Source organism: Etheostoma spectabile, chromosome 3 (genome assembly GCF_008692095.1).
Source record: "Etheostoma spectabile isolate EspeVRDwgs_2016 chromosome 3, UIUC_Espe_1.0, whole genome shotgun sequence".
NCBI lineage: Eukaryota > Metazoa > Chordata > Actinopteri > Perciformes > Percidae > Etheostoma > Etheostoma spectabile.
In genome coordinates this window covers 33,066,983-33,082,994 of record NC_045735.1, presented here as the reverse complement: position 1 = coordinate 33,082,994, position 16,012 = coordinate 33,066,983, and the positions used below count along the sequence as shown (strand labels likewise).

The following is a 16,012-nucleotide window of genomic DNA, read 5'->3' as shown; positions in this document are numbered from 1 at the left end:
TTTTCCTCGCCACTGTCGCACTGTTGCTTGCTCTGGAGGAAACTACTAGAACTGTTGGGTCCTTGTAAATTCTAGAGTGTGGTCTATCTGTATAGTGTCTTGAGATAACTCTTGTTATGAATTGATACTATAAATAAAATTGAATTGATTGAATTGAATTCTTGGCTCAGCCATTGGTCGCGCCTAGAAAGGTCAGCGGCAACTAAGTCAAAGCTGAAAGCGCCGCGCTCTGCAGCAATTCCAAGCGGTGCGCGACGCCAAGGATGCCGCTCCGTCTAGTTGGGCGGCACCACTATAATAATAAATAATGGCAAATTCGTTTCTTAAACATTTAAACATTTACACCAGATATAAATGAAACTATGCAAAGTTATACATGATTGTATTATTAATTAATCGACTGTTGTATCACAGTGTATAATGCCTATATCTCGTCAGTGTGACGCCATATCCGAAAAAAACTTCTGGCAAAAACCTTATTTATAGAGCAACGTTAAAAAAACGTCTGTTAAAAATGGAGGAGCTGTTATTTTGACTCTCTCTATGTTTAAATGTTATATACATATCATTTATTATGCCATTTTGTTATTCCTATTGTGGGCCAGTCATCACCGAGATCGTGGTGCCCTGTCGTCTATATTTTACGAGGACGGGGCTCCATTAAAGTCTATGGGACTTCCCTGCACGTTAGATTATTACTTCAAGGGGTGTCCATTTCGTTGCATGGTTACGCCAAGGGCTCCTGACCAAGCGTCCACATGTTACGACTTTGGAGTGAGAACGTGTTGCAACAGTTAAACACACATCTCCATGCAGGAAACGTGCGTTTCAGGCTCTTCTGAAGTTTTTGTGATGTTTTAACCTTGTTGCTGTCATTTCAACACTTTTACATTGGTTTCTTAACAGTAGCTGCTATACCCACATCTCCATGCATGAAAAGTGCGTTTTGGTCTCTTCTGAGCTTTTTGTGATGTGTGAACCTTGTTACTGTCATGTCAACAGTTTTACAGTAGTTTCTTTGCAGAACTTCCTTTACATACTGTATATATCTATGTAGGAAAGATGCGTTCTGGCGTCTTTTTTATGACGTGTAAAGCTTGTTTCTGTCATTTCTATACACATATCTCCTTGCAGGAAAGATGCGCTTGGGCCTCTACAAAGTTTCGTATGATGTGTAAACCTAGTCACTCTCACTTTAACAGTTTTACAGTAGTGTCTATACACATCTCTGTGCAGGAAAGTTGCGTTTGGGCCTCTACTTTCTTTCCTTGTGTTATTGGATTTCGGAAAATACAGATATTTTTTCTTAACTTTTTATGGTGTTTTTGCCCTTTGTTTTTGCGTTTGGAGAGGCATCTCAACAGACTGTAGGTTGAACGCTGATTGGTCATTGTTACATTGCCACCGTCTGTCTATTGCTTTCCAAGCAAGACAGCCGTGATTGGATTTCATGAGGGCGAATTTTTTAATTATTACAGTGTAATTTAAAATCTGCTTAAAATAAACATGTATTTAGCACGTTCGTTTTGTCCATATGTGCTTTTGTTGTGTTCCGCAAGTGGTAGGCCAGGTCTTGTTAGAAAAAACTAACTCACATGTTGACAAAGACAAATAGAGGCTTAAGGTCCAATTGAGAATCAACAAAAGGTTTAATGAAACAGTATGATGAAGATATGACAAAGACGATAAGACACAAAAAACAACAACGCTACAGCTGACAGTGATCTGACAACATGCCCCTCTTGGAATCATTGTACATTTCAGTATTATATTCCCTGCACCTGGGGGCGGTTCCTTTTCACCTAGTGTACCATTGTCATTGGTCCGTCGTTGGCATGGTAACATGTTGAGGGCATCTCAGTGGCTGTCTTTGCTGCTTGAGAAAAGTATGTGTCACGCCTCTAACATGCATGTTGGGGGTTCCTCCCAGACACAGATCAAAAGTTATGTAAATTAGAAACTCTCACAAAAATACAATTAATGAACATTCTATTGTCTTAGCATAGTCTTAGATACTTGGGGGTTGGAGGGAGGTTACTTCCTCTTGTGAAGAAAAAGGCTTCTTTCTATTTCTATGTTAAATGCCAGAATTAACGTGATAACAACTTTTAAAAGATTGGGTTTGTGTTAAGTCGTGGAATGCTAATTAAGGCTATCAGAATCGGATCAATCTGGCTGCAGAATACAAGCAGCCAGATTAAACATAAATACATTGTTTACAGAACATTGTTTTTAACTTTCTAAAATAGTAAAAATAAAATAAGTTTCAGCTGCTACAATGAGTATTTTGGCTCTGTCAAACTCCGCCTGTTTCTTTTTAATTTGGGGCACTGTCCGACATCTGAGGCCGCGGCATTAACTGGGTCTCCAACATGTTTTCACTCTATAGCTTTTTTTGGCATTAGTAATGCCCACACTGTGCTGGCCAAAAGTATTTCCTCATTTCCACCCCTCAAACAAGAATTACAAGGTGACACTGAGTAAAAGCCCTGGCATGAAGCCACGCCGCATTTAAAGTCAATTGTGATTTATAAAGGGAATCTGCTATAGAACGTGCATGCCCACCATTTCATAAACCCAAATATTTTTGTGCGTACTCACATCCAAGGTTTTGTCTGCACGCCACTTCGGACGCAATATTGCCGCACAGTTTTATAAATGAGGCCCCAGGTCCAGCTCGCAGTCTGTGTTCCAGTTTAACCCAAAGGTGTTGATGGGGTTGCGGTCAGGGCTCTGTTCCAAAATGGGAAAAGAATTTCTTTATAGACTTGGTTTTATGTGAAATGTATGCCTGTGAAAAAAGATATTTTGCAAGTTGGCAACACACTATTGTCTTAGAGATACTTTCATGCTGGAGCATAAGCTTTCCTTCACCTGGAAGAAAGGCTCAAACCAGAAAAAAACAGACCCAAAAGGACTTGTCTGGAAGATTAGGTCCACATACTTTTGGCCATATAGTGTTAAAATAACCTTGTGGTATGTCTAAGCTGGATTTCTTCACATTATACAGCCCAAATCTTTTCATTATCTTTTAGTTAACCACTGAATGTCAAACAAATACTTCACACTGCCCCATCACATTTTCCAAGTTTAATAGTTAAAGAATGAAAAAACACTGAAATATTTTTGTCGTCACATATTTGGCACAAAATCCCCCACAATCCCCTCTAATAAGCAAAGTCACAGAGGCACTTTCATGATAAGCAGGCCGCCTGTAAAGACACTGAGAAATCTGGATATCAGAAACATCCATACAAAAACAGAACTTCACCAACCATTCAGCCTCCCAGAAACCGCATGGAAGCTAGAAAAAACAGTTAACCAGAAGTGTGCACCTCTCAAGTGTCTTGAGTGCAGGGGGGCCGGTCCAGAGGTTAATCTGAGCTAAAACAGTATTGACTTTCCTCTGAGGGACTCAACATGGACAGTCCAGAATCATGTTTTAATGTTTTCTTTTATTTAGACAAACCCAAATAAAAGGCACATAAAACATTGCACATAATTATTCTCAATGGACATACATTTAAAAAAATGTAGGAATGTTTTACCTTTCTGCTAATCAGAAAGCCTAGCCTTTTTATATACAAAATTACCATGTTAATGTTCTAATACAAAAAGATTTATAAAAGTTTTTTTTTTTTCTTGCATGTGTCTGTCATAACTAACGTGTCCTCTGAACTAAATTATTTTGTACAAAGATATACATTCATTTGCCTTCACATCTGCCAAATTCATCACAAACTTCACAATCTTCCAAATCATTATTTGGCCAAATGTTTTTCACATTAGTTTGGAGTCTAATTAAAAAAATAAACCACATGGTTAAATGTCACTGATATATTTACATGACCTTGACCCAAGTAAAGATCTCAATTCATGTTTCAATGTTGTTCTTGAAGTAGAATAACTTCACAATCATTAGGTTCAAAAAATTAAAAAAAAAAAGCTTTTTACAGCATATTTTGGTTGCCAGACCTGTGGGGCCCTTGGCCGTCTGAACTGATGAAGGCTTCCCTCACAAAACCATTCCATCACACAGCACACCTAGAAGAGGAAGCATTAACATGTGGAAAAGTCTTGCAAAGTATTTCAGGCACACTTGTTCACGGCTAATGGAGAAGGACAAATGACACTACACACTTCCTTTCATCCTACTTTTTTTTAGTGTTTTGTTTTCATGAAAAAATCACTAGCCTTCTAATAATAGTTGTTGAACTCAAACCTACACTGGACAAGCTCATTCATTCACATGCAACAATGGAAAAAATCAAATCAAATAAAGATTCATGATGCCATTCCACACTAGAACATTTCCTTTGATGGACAGGGTTTGCATGCATACAATGAAATTCAGGGGCCCCTAAGTACCACTCTTCTGTAGTGTACACATCCTAGATTGCTGCAAGTGTTTCAGAGTTCCTGCACTGAAAAAGGCCTGCAACTACAAACAGGCTTCTACAAACTAATTCACTCATGTTAAAGACAAAGTCCGCCAGGGAACTGTAGGACATTCTGTGAGCCTGCCTGTTGAGGCCAAGATCACATAAGAGACTTGTCATGTTCACTCTTTTTTCAGTCACGGTCCATGAGCTTGGTCGCAACAAGCACACATCTTGAAACTATTTAGGTGGAATTCTGCACCTAGGCCGATGGCCTTTCAGATCAGGAAGAAACACCGTCTTTAGACATGGTTGATGAGATGCAACAACCTTCAACCTTTGTTAGAAGCATACTAAAAATATTGCACTCAGCAATCCAAAATATAGATGCCTGTTCAGCTGTGACACATGTAGTGTATATATAGTGACAGACCTTCAGCAATGGTAAAACTGACCATGGAAATGAAGGTAGGTGGTCCTTTCTACTGATACTGCATTCAAGATCATCTCAAACTGCTGAACAGGATCAGAATACTCTGAACGAGAAAATGATCGAGCAATGGTCGAAGTATCTGGTCCTCTGTGGGTTAAGGCATGAAAGGAAGACTATCATCTGCTACGATGTTAAGGTCTGTTCTGGCATTTAGGTGTCCCTCGTCATTTATGTCAGCTGAAAATGAACGCACAGGTACAGTGCATCAATGTATTTATTTGTGCCACATCCCTACAAGACTATTGTGGGATACAACTAGTACACCTGATTTGAGCAAGATATAAAGCCTCCTTTGTGATCACAGCCTCAATTTTTCAGTAAAGATGAACTGCCAGGAAGAAAAAAACAATAACTAAAAACACTGAGCTATGCAAGAGAGATCTAAAGCAAAAATTCAGCTTAAAAAGGATAAAGCGGGAGTTCTTTCTCTTTATAATAACTGATCATTTTCATGAAGAAATCGCAACTAACAGTGAGTTATCCTGTAAGGTTTGATCTGTGTAGCTACAGACTGATATTGTAACACTGTGCCACAGAACCATAATTGCTAAAAACTAATAAAATACAAATAAGAACCATACTGCTGCACTGCTGACGTACTCATTCAATGAAAATAACATGGTGTTTATACTCAAATAATACTGTGGCTTCACTTTGTCTCTGAGAGTAGCACCATGTGGGACCGATGACATGCACCGGCGGTTTGACAATCTGAAGGGAATAAGTGTTTGTGTCAATGAAGCACGGTAACCAATTCAACGGGATGGCCTTAATGGCCCTTAATGTGTTTGCAAGAGTATTTGGTCAACAATGGAATTTTATTGTATTGGAGGCATAGTTGTGATATCAAGTCGTAGCTACACAGATGACACTTGTTGGTAGAATAAAATGGTGTTTTTTGGCATTTTATTAGGATGTGTCCTGATTATGCAAAAAACTGACACAAGCCTTATCCTTTAATTAGTCTCTGCTCATTTTCTCTCTTTTGCGGAATGGACAGCCACATCAGCGGTAATATAGTTCTAGCATTGCTGGCCTATGGTAAGAAGAGAGATGCTCCCTCTCCCACAGGTAAAGGCAATATATATAGTGTTTCATATTTACAAATAAATGGTCAGTGTGTAAATTGTTGAACATGGTGAAAGACTATTCTCAGTAACCTTCCTGAGTTTGACTGACAGTGATGGGATTCTATACCTGCTAAAGTAAACCATCTAACCAACTGAATATACCACAAGTTAAAGGATCTGAACACCTACACAGGTGTTTATAGTTAATGTAGCTGAGTGGACCTTTTCCAGGACTGTGTGGGTGTGGATAGACTGAGTGATTGACATCTTCCTGAGTCCACTGTTAGTGCTGTTGCACCTGTTAGGGCAGGCCAAATGACCCCTTTGTCATCCTTATAGGTAGAAAGAATTTGTGTCCCAATAAGTTCCCATCAAGCGTCAGTCCACTGTAAACCTGAAGAGTCTAATCAGCCAGAATAACTGAAAACACCTGTGTGGGTGTTCAGAGGCTTTAAATTTGGTACTTTTTTTGTAGTACAGTCTCACGAGCCACTGGGTGGCTCTCTTGACCTCTATAGTTAAGTCCTCAGTAATCAAAATTTTAAATTATTTGACCTTCAATAATACTGCCATTTTAGGGCAAATTGTAAGTGACATGCTTTTAGTACAAGTCCTTGTCTGTTTGCGGTAATGTCCTGATATAAATACATACAAAATTCCCCGAAACAGATGTCACAGATAAACTTCTGAAGGGAGGGGGGTTGATGGATCTAAACAGCATCTCTGCACCATTGGTGAAATCCACAATCTCACTCACCCCGAAATGGAAGCTTTGTTTTTTTTGTAACTGAACTTTTAAATACATAAACTATCAAATACTGATAAGTCCACTAAAATAATAGAGAAAAAAAAAAAACAGAAACAAAATTTGCCTTAAGAGGAAGCATTTAAGAACAACTCCAGCAATATGCTTTCATTTAAGGAGCTGATAAACAAAGCCTAAGGTAAAGCAAGGTATCATGTATCTCCCATGTTTAAAGCCAGATGCATACTTAAAGATATCCTCTAAGTGGTCACCTTGAAAGAATCCTGGAAAAAGGTTTGCCTCTCTACAGCATATAAGTTTAATGCCAACACTGCTGCAATGACCTGGCTCAACCTCAACTATTTGCCATTATAAAAAACTACACAAGTTTAAAAAAGCCGTAGACAAGGGATAAATAAAAGGGAGACAATGTAGCAGCTGATATTGTAATAACTGCCCAATAATTTTAAACCAAAAGGAAATAAAATACTCATTTGGTTTGAAAGTGTAATGAAACCTGTTCATGTGATGAACTGCCAATAATGCAAATAATTATATAATCATTATCACATATTTAAATAATGCAAAATGAAACATTGCAATAGTGTAATGGGTATTGTTGGCTTCTAATGAAAGATCAGTCAGGGGTCACAGGGGTCAGACTGCCCCACCTGAGGCGCCGGTTTTATAACTTTGTTTAAAAAAAAAAAAAAAGGAGAATTAAGTTTTCTATGATGTTTTAAATGCTGTTTTAAGGTTTTCCCTTATCTTTTAAAATATAGCATTTGGGAGAAAACACTAAAAAATCTTTGGCATAAAATGGTCATTATTTACAGAGATTAATATCTATCTGCACAAAACATCACCATTCAAACATCTACCTCCAACCGCATCATCAAGAAATTATCTGAAGTGTTCCGTAGCATGTGACGACATTCAGGTAAATCGGGCCGTGGAGGTAACAAATATAGATTATTCAAGCGTGAAAGTTTATTCTTCACCTTGGAGATGGTCGGGTAAATAATCTGAACTTCAGGACCATCTTCTAGCTTTTTCAGAGCTTTCAACTACATATCATGGTCTTGATCAGTAGATGGAGAAACCCAACTAGTAGGAATGAAAAAGATTTATCAAAAGCTGTGACTAACGTATTAGATTAACTATACAGCTGGGAGAAACACCATATATTAGGTTTGATCAATATGATGATATATAGTTCAAGATGGTAACAAGTTAATGTCCGTGGAAATCTTGCCTCATTGTTTACACTGATCTCTCTATTTTGGTGTACTAGGCCAGTGTGGGTAATGTTGCAAATATATGTAGGTTATGGTAATATTTGATTTACAAGATTATTTGCATCAATGTGATGAAGTACTTTAATTTGTTAGACAATTAATTCACTGGGTTTGCCAAAACAGATTCTCCCATGTAGTATCAATAAAAAATGTTAATATATTTCTAGTAATGTTCTATATTACAACATCTAAAATAATAATAAAAAACATGCTATGATAGACAAGTGTATCCATGTTTCCCATCCCTAAAATAGACAATTCATCTGACAGATTCTGCTGTGGAGGACAGCAAACTTTATCTCCCATGTTATTTAGGCTAATACACTGTAACTGGTGACTTTAAGCAAACAATTGTTTTCATTATGACTAATGGTATTTGAAATATTTTTGTTCTATAAATACAAATAAACTTCAAAATTAAACAAATTATGTGGTAAATCACTCATGCAAGTAGCATTTATTGGTTACTATCCATTTGGTTGAATAAGTTACCACCTTCAGGTATAATACACTATCAACCCATCAAAAGGCCATTTCACTAAGATATGACAGACTCATCCATTATTAGGCAGTTAAAACATTATCGGCTCTTAAATAGGCTAAAAAAAAAAGCTCTACCAAGGAGGGGAGGAAGGCAGAACTTGGGATAGAAAAGGCATGCTCTCCATGGATCTCATGGCAATATTGAGTGGCCCAGTGATATTCATGGGCATGGGAGTGGTGATAGCCACTGGGTGGGCGATATTCATGTGTGCCGTTGTAGGGATGTTGACGGAGGCCAGGTTCACAGGGCCAGTGATGGTGACAGGGTGCTGCAGGTTGATCGGTGACGTTATATTGACCGTGCTGGTGGCGATGTTCATCTGAGCAGCAATGGTGACAGGATTGCTGGCAATGCCACCGCGGTTAACAGCCGAGGTGATGGCTGCAGAGTTTGTGACAGGCGTTGTAGTGGCTGAGTTGTTGTGCACATTGTTGCCATCTGTGTTAAAAAAAAAAGACAAGAGTAAATTTAGGGCTGGTCAACCTTGTATAAATATACTACCACTCCAAAACAGGGAAAGTCAACAGCCCCCTCAGCTCCTTGGCTGTTAAGCTGGGTCACTGAAAATGTCAATACATCATTAATACATTATGTCAACTGTGGTAGTATTGTTGAAGAAACCTACCTTTGTGAGAGTTGTCAATTAGGACTTGGAAGGAGTTATTTAAAATCTCTCCTACAGTCAACTCACCTGAGGGGTAAATTCAAAAAGCAGGATCAATAGACTAACCAGCTAACTGGCCATTTGTTTTAACTCAAAACTTTCATTTTAAACAGTAATACATTATGAAGGACATCTTGAGCTCTGTGTATGCCTAAGGCTGGACGCACATTACACTCCAGGACTCCCAGGGTCAGTATCAACATGTCTCACCCATGCTGTACGCTCACTGCTGGGTAACTTTGACCCAATCTCAACTGGGATATCCTAATTTTTTTGTCAATTATGTTTATTGTTATAGTTGGTAAATTTGAAGAGTGAGTGGATGAACAAGCCAATTTATCAATCTGTAATGTAGGGCTGGGCAATATATCGACATTATATCAATATATGTGGCTAGACATCGTCTTACATTTTGTATATCGTAATATCCTGATATGACATGTATTGTTTATTCCTGTTTTTAAAGGCTGCATTACAGTAGAGTGATGTAATTTTCTGAACACACCAGACTGTTCTAGCCGTTCTATTTGCATTTACCCACATAGTTATTATATCAACATAACTGATATTTATCAAAAATCTTATTGGGTGCGTATTCTGTGAAAGCACCAATTTTCAACCCTACAATATTGCCACAATATCGGGATATTTGATTTTCTCCATATCGCCCAGCTCTACTGTAAGGTGTTACAAAGTCAGGACAGAAATTACATTTGGTAATGCAAGATGACCTATGATAGATTAGATAGTGTGCATCCAGCTTTAGTGTTATGGTCCAGTTTGTGGATAATTTAAATGTTCTACTGATCCTGCTTCATGAAATTTAACCTTATATTAGCAAAGTTCTATGTCTTCGTAAAAGAAGAACCTTAATTACACCAGTCCTTACATAATACCAGAAAATACATAATTCTGTACTCAAGTGTGTAGAAAAACTGGCCACGTATATTGCAGGTTTAATTCAGTGTTTATGGGTTTCTGCTACAAGCTACTGGATTACCTTTTCGTGGCCCTGAGTGGTTCCACTGCCAGTCACTTATGCCTATTTAGAAATACAGACACATATGGGGTTACAATAGCACAGGGCAGCAGTGCCATTACCTAGGAGTCAGCTTCAACAGTTGGCATGATTGTGTGTATGTGCCATGATAATGGGGGGTTAAATGCAGTGTTTCCTCTATGTTGATGGTGGCCCGCCACTGTAAAATGTCTGCCGCAATGGTATAGGGCACACGCACAACAGGGTTTCCGCAACGCCATTCCTTCAGCTGTCTATGAAAAGATTAAAAGCATGTTTAAATGTGCCCTGCCACACGTATTTTATTACTTTGTGGTAATGTCTGAAGTTCTACCGTGGACTTAACATTTTTTTTGTGGAAAAAAGGTCTTAGTTATCTTGTTTTAACCATTCTAGTGTGGTACAGAAAGCCTGCAAGAAGACTCAGCTCGATTTATGCCAGTTCTCATTAATATTCATGAAGCTAATCTGCTTCACTCAGATTGGCTAAGAGCTAGCCAATGACAGTCTATCAGTATCCTTTACCCAGCATAACAGGGCACGCTCACGAATAGTAATGAGCACAGGCAACATGACATCAGGGCTGATTTCTCTGCTCACAGTTGGGCTCGAAAGTTTGGGCACCCCAGGTAAAAAATTATATTAATGTGCATAAAGAAGCAAAGAAAAAAATGGAAAAATCTCCAAAAGGCATCAAATGACAGGTTAGACATTCGTATAATATGTCACAAAAAGATTTTATTTTCATCATTTACACTTTCAAAATAATAGAAAACAAAAAAAATGGCGTCTGCAATAGTTTGGGCACCCTGCAGAGTTTATAGCATGCACCGTCCCATTTGGAAAGCTGAGACCTGACTGTGTCATGGATTGTTCTCAATCATCGTCTGGAAAGACCAGGTGATGTCAGTCTTAAGGTTTTAAATGCCCAGACTCATCTGACCTTGCCCCAACAATCAGCACCATGGCTTCTTCTAAGCAGTCTAGAAAACTGAAAATAGTTGACGCTCACAAAGCAGGAGAAGGCTATAAGAAGATAGCAAAGCGTTTTCAGATGCCAATATCCTCTGTTTGGAATGTAATTAAGAAATGGCAGTCATCAGGAACAATGGAAGTTAAAGCAAGATCTGGAAGACCAAAAAAAATAGACAGAACAGCTCGCAGGATTGTGAGAAAAGCAAGTCCAAACCCACGTTTGACTGCACGATCCATCCAGAAAGACCTGGCAGACACTGGAGTTGTGGTACACCATTCCACTATAAAAGAGATACTTGTACAAATATGTTCTTCATGGAAGAGTCATCACAAGAAAACCTCTTCTTTGTCCTTACCACAAAAATCAGCGTTCGAAGTTTGCAAATGAACAAATAGACAAGCCTGATAAATTGTGGAAACAAGTTTTGTGGGCCGATGAGGTTAAAGTATAAATTTTTGGCCCAAATGAGCAAAGGTATGTTTGGAGAAGAAAGAGCACAGAATTTAATGAAAAGCCAAACCTCAGCCTAACTGTCAAGCATGGGGGGGGCTATCCATCATGCTTTGGGGTTGTATTGCAGCCAGTGGCACCGGGAACATTTCACGAGTAGAAGGAAAGATGGATTCAATAAAATTTCAGCAAATTTTGGACGCTAACTTGTTACCATCTGTGAAAAAGCTGAGCTTCTACAAATGGATAATGATCCAAAACACACCTCAAAATCCACAGTGGATTACATCAAGAGGTGTAAACTGAAGGTTTTGCCATGGCCTTCACAATCTCCTGACCTCAACATAATTAAAAATCTATGGATAGACCTTAAAAGAGCAGTGTGTGACAGATCTCTAAGAACTGGAGGACTTTGTAAGGACGAATGGGCGCAGATACTTTAAAGAATTGAAAGACTCCAAGAAGCGTTTCCAAGCTGTGATATTTGCCAAAGGGGGCAGTACAAGGTATTAACTCTGCAGGGTGCCCCAACTTTTGCAGGCGTCATTTTTTGGTTTTCTGTTATTTTGAAAGTGTAAATTATGGAAATAAAATCTAACTTTTTGTGACATATTATATGAATGTCTAATCTGTCATTTGATGCCTTTTCCTGGCTTCTTTATGCACATTAATGCATTTTTTTAAACCTGGGGTACCCAAACCTTCGAGCCCCACTGCATTTCTTTTCAATGGCTAGAGTTGATGGAGGAGGTACCAGTTCATTTTTACATTCACAACATAAACACATATGGACCTAACATATTTAAAAAAATACAAGTAAAAACCTTTGGCACCTTTAAGGCTTAAGCATGGAATTACTACAAAATAAAAACTAAAACTTCAGTAGACAAAACATTTAATTAAAACTTGTGTGACAAATACATATGTCAAAATCTAACCTTTGTCTAGCTGCTTTGTCTAGGAAGTGATTAGCAAACTCTGAGTAACAAACTCAGATTTATATGTATATTTTTAAAATCAAGATGGGAAATGTACATTAAAAAATCATTGCATCGAGATGCATATTCGGTTTAGAATCAATTAGTTGGCCTTTGAATCAGAAGTGAATCGTGCCAAGAGATTCCCACCCCTAATGTCAAGACATACAAAAAAAGCTCATTGGAGGCATAGACTAAATCCAAAAAGAAGTCCGCCATTTTTAATTAAGACTTCGAAATTGGTGTGATTTTGGCCATTTTCACATGTCGTACTTTAACAAACTCCTTCTAGAGATTTCATCCGATTGACTTCAAATTTTGTCTGTACCATCTTAACACCTTAGAGATGAAAAGTTACTGAAAGAAAAAGTTTTGGTCATAGGGCATGGCCGTGGGGGGGATGCCATTTGTCTGTTTTGCCATCGAAACAGGAAGTGTGTGTAAATTCAGTGTACATTGTCCAATTGGCTTGAAACTTTTCAGGCACGTTAAAGTGTTTCTGCAGTCTAAACTGTACAAGTTACACAAGTGAAATTTTCAAGGATGGTTTGGTAACAATTTGGTAACATCTTTATAAGAATGGGTGTTTATGGAAATACTAACGTCATTATGTCAAAGGCAAAGGAATCAGAAAGAACTGAGGAACAGGGAGACCAGGGACACTCAGATGTAGCGTCTCAGGTAAGTGTGTTGAGCTTAGTTCATATTTTTGGAGATGTGTGGCTGTTAGGGTTAGCAGATGAGCTTTACCAGTGGCTCACTAATTTACATCAAGATCAGCTAATTTAAGAAGTGTACAAAGGCATTGTATTTCTTTTATATGGGGATCATTTTTCAAAACAAGTCATTTACATTTTTATGGCTTGATTGTAAACAAAATGAAAAAGAAGTTCTAAAAAATATTTTGGTCAATTTAGTCAGCTTTTTCATTGAATTAAGAGAAACATTGAAAAGAAGGATAACTGTACAGTCTCCTTGCTACACTGATTGACAGTATTAAGGCTTTACTCTGTGTACACATGTCCTCTACAAGTATAATTGTGGCTGTATTATTTGTGACCCCTTCAAAAAACCTAAAATTCTGAAAGTTTGTGTTTAACCTTCATGTTGTCCTTGGGTCAAATTTACCCGTTTTCAGTAAATTTTTTAATGCTATTTGTCACAAAAAAATGGGCCGTCAAAATAAGACATTGAAAAAATATCAAAAACCTTTGGAAAAAACACCAAAAACATAGAAAAAAGGCACCCACAACATTGAAAAAGTGACATAAATTTTGGAAAAAGTAATAATATTGTTGAATAAAAGTGACCATGGTTGACGGGAAGACAACACAAGGGTTAAGGGAAGATGGTTAAAATTAATGGGAAGATGGATAGAGCCAAATACAGGACCATTCTGGAAAAAACCCTGATGGAGTCTGCAAAAGACCTGAGACTGGGATGGAGATTTGTCTTCCAACAAGACAATGATCCAAAACATAAAGCAAAATCTACAATGGAATGGTTCACAAATAAACATATCCAGGTGTTAGTATGGCCAAGTCAAAGTCCAGACCTGAATCCAATCAACCTATGGGAACCACATTTTGATTCACCACTTTCACTAATATGAGCAACTTCAAATTTACAGGGTAGACGTATGTAGGGGGGTCATGGACCTTACATACCAACTATTACACATGTGGACCACTAGGTGGCGCTATAAAAACGTTAAAGGTCTTTTTGCCTATAACTCCCACATCAGCGTTTTCTGCAGCACTTTACCGTTAAGGCAGCCACCTAAGCAAGACACGCCTGTCGCCTTACCTACGTCAAAAAAATAAGTATATGAGCGATTTCTTCCTATCCTTTTTTTCTCCCTTTCATTCCAAACCACACAGTCAACAACCTGCAGATGGAGGTGGTGGAGACAGGATGTACACACCGCTGTGGACTTGTCAGTCTTGCAAGCGGTTTCAGGAAAGTGGCTCCACGTGTCTGACAATGCACAGAACATTAACCGGTACGAGCCTGCAGCTATCCAAGGAAATGAAATGCGGAAAGTGTGTCAGAGCCTCCCAGACTGTGAACTAAAACTCTAACACTTCGTTGTGCTTTCTTTTGGAAGGCTGGCTACCAAAAATCACCACTTACTAAGTAATTAATTAGCCTGAGGTACACTCTAGCTAACAGAAGTGAACAGTAAACAGAAGTGACCTGGCGTCTGGTGTGTGCGCCAGTGTGTGTTGGCCCGCCCCCCCGTGAAGCTCCGACATGCAGACAACAGAGGAACAGAAGAAAGTAGCTTCACCTTCATCAAAATGAAGACTGAAAAACAGAACTATTTTGGTTTACTTACATTTACTTGCCATTTATTACATGGCTTGGTTGAATTCTAATGTAGAATGATGTCTGATATTTTCTTGATAACAGCTGCTAAGTACAACGCAACATTGTCATAGACACAGTTCTGTTCAATCTGGGGGACAGCTATCAATCAATCTGCTGAAAGAAGTCTGGATAATTTATCAGCAAGTGGCGTCCAAACGTAAACCAGAGCTGCCAACTTTTCCCAAAACCTTGAAGTGTGATTTGGTGGGGCCAACCCATATATTTGCCGCGTACAAAGCAATTTCTTTGGCTCGTTCAGCATCATTATCCTTCAGGGTTTAAAATGGGATTTGTTATTTGCAGGGGGATGGGGGGCTCTCCCTAGGGGGGTCTGGGGGTATGCCCTTCCAGGAATTTGGTTTATGAAAAATAAACTGTTAAATTGCACTTTCTGGAGAGTTTTGTGCAAAAAAAAATGGAGAAATCAAGTCTTACATGATATGTGCAAAACTCTAGGGTTCAGAGCCTTTGCATTGTTGTAATATCAACAGGTTTTAGGGCATTTAGCATTTACATTAATGTTAATCAGTCATCACTTGATTACACATTTTATTACCTTCTTATGATATAAGAAGTGACCCAGACAATGTGCCAAACATAATGAACCACATGAAGAGACAGTAGCATATGTCAGTAGCAACAGCTGAGAAGATTTGGGTCTGTGGTGAACAGGTCCAGGGGTTCCTGGTGTAGGGACCAGGGACCCAAAGTTAAATTAGTGTTGGTCAACCAAAGGGATCAACTAAAACCACGGAAATTCTAAAGAATAAGAACCACTGATTTACATACATTCTAATCCTTTAACCTGTGTGCCACTTCCTGTATTTACTTTTTTGGGAAAATAAAGACTATTTGTTCATTTTATGAAACATTGAATGAATTATTTACAGTTACACTTAGAGATGCACAGAGGTTAGAGAAGCACAATAGGGGCCCAACGTTGCAGTATCTGCCCCCCCCCCCCGGTGCTGGCACAAACATCTGGACAGTTCATAGCTGGCCTGGCAACCTAGGCATAGGTTTTGTTT

General features: G+C 38.5%; 1 protein-coding gene across 3 annotated transcripts in view; it reads right to left on the bottom strand.

Annotated features, from left to right (window-relative positions):
• Positions 1–3,075: 3,075 nt before the first annotated feature.
• The window catches only part of LOC116674216 (vascular endothelial zinc finger 1), a 39,898-nt gene continuing 26,961 nt past the window's right edge, over positions 3,076–16,012 (bottom strand). Inside the window, exons 5-7 of one of the 3 annotated variants that reach the window (XM_032506795.1) lie at positions 10,194–10,235; positions 9,155–9,220; positions 3,076–8,967 (exon numbers count right to left, since the gene is read on the bottom strand). In XM_032506795.1, the coding sequence (XP_032362686.1) occupies positions 8,600–8,967; positions 9,155–9,220; positions 10,194–10,235 (476 nt within the window). In that variant the 3' untranslated portion in view covers positions 3,076–8,599. The remainder of the gene's footprint in view (positions 8,968–9,154; positions 9,221–10,193; positions 10,236–16,012) is intronic. The other 2 variants (XM_032506802.1, XM_032506811.1) reach the window with 2 other exon arrangements.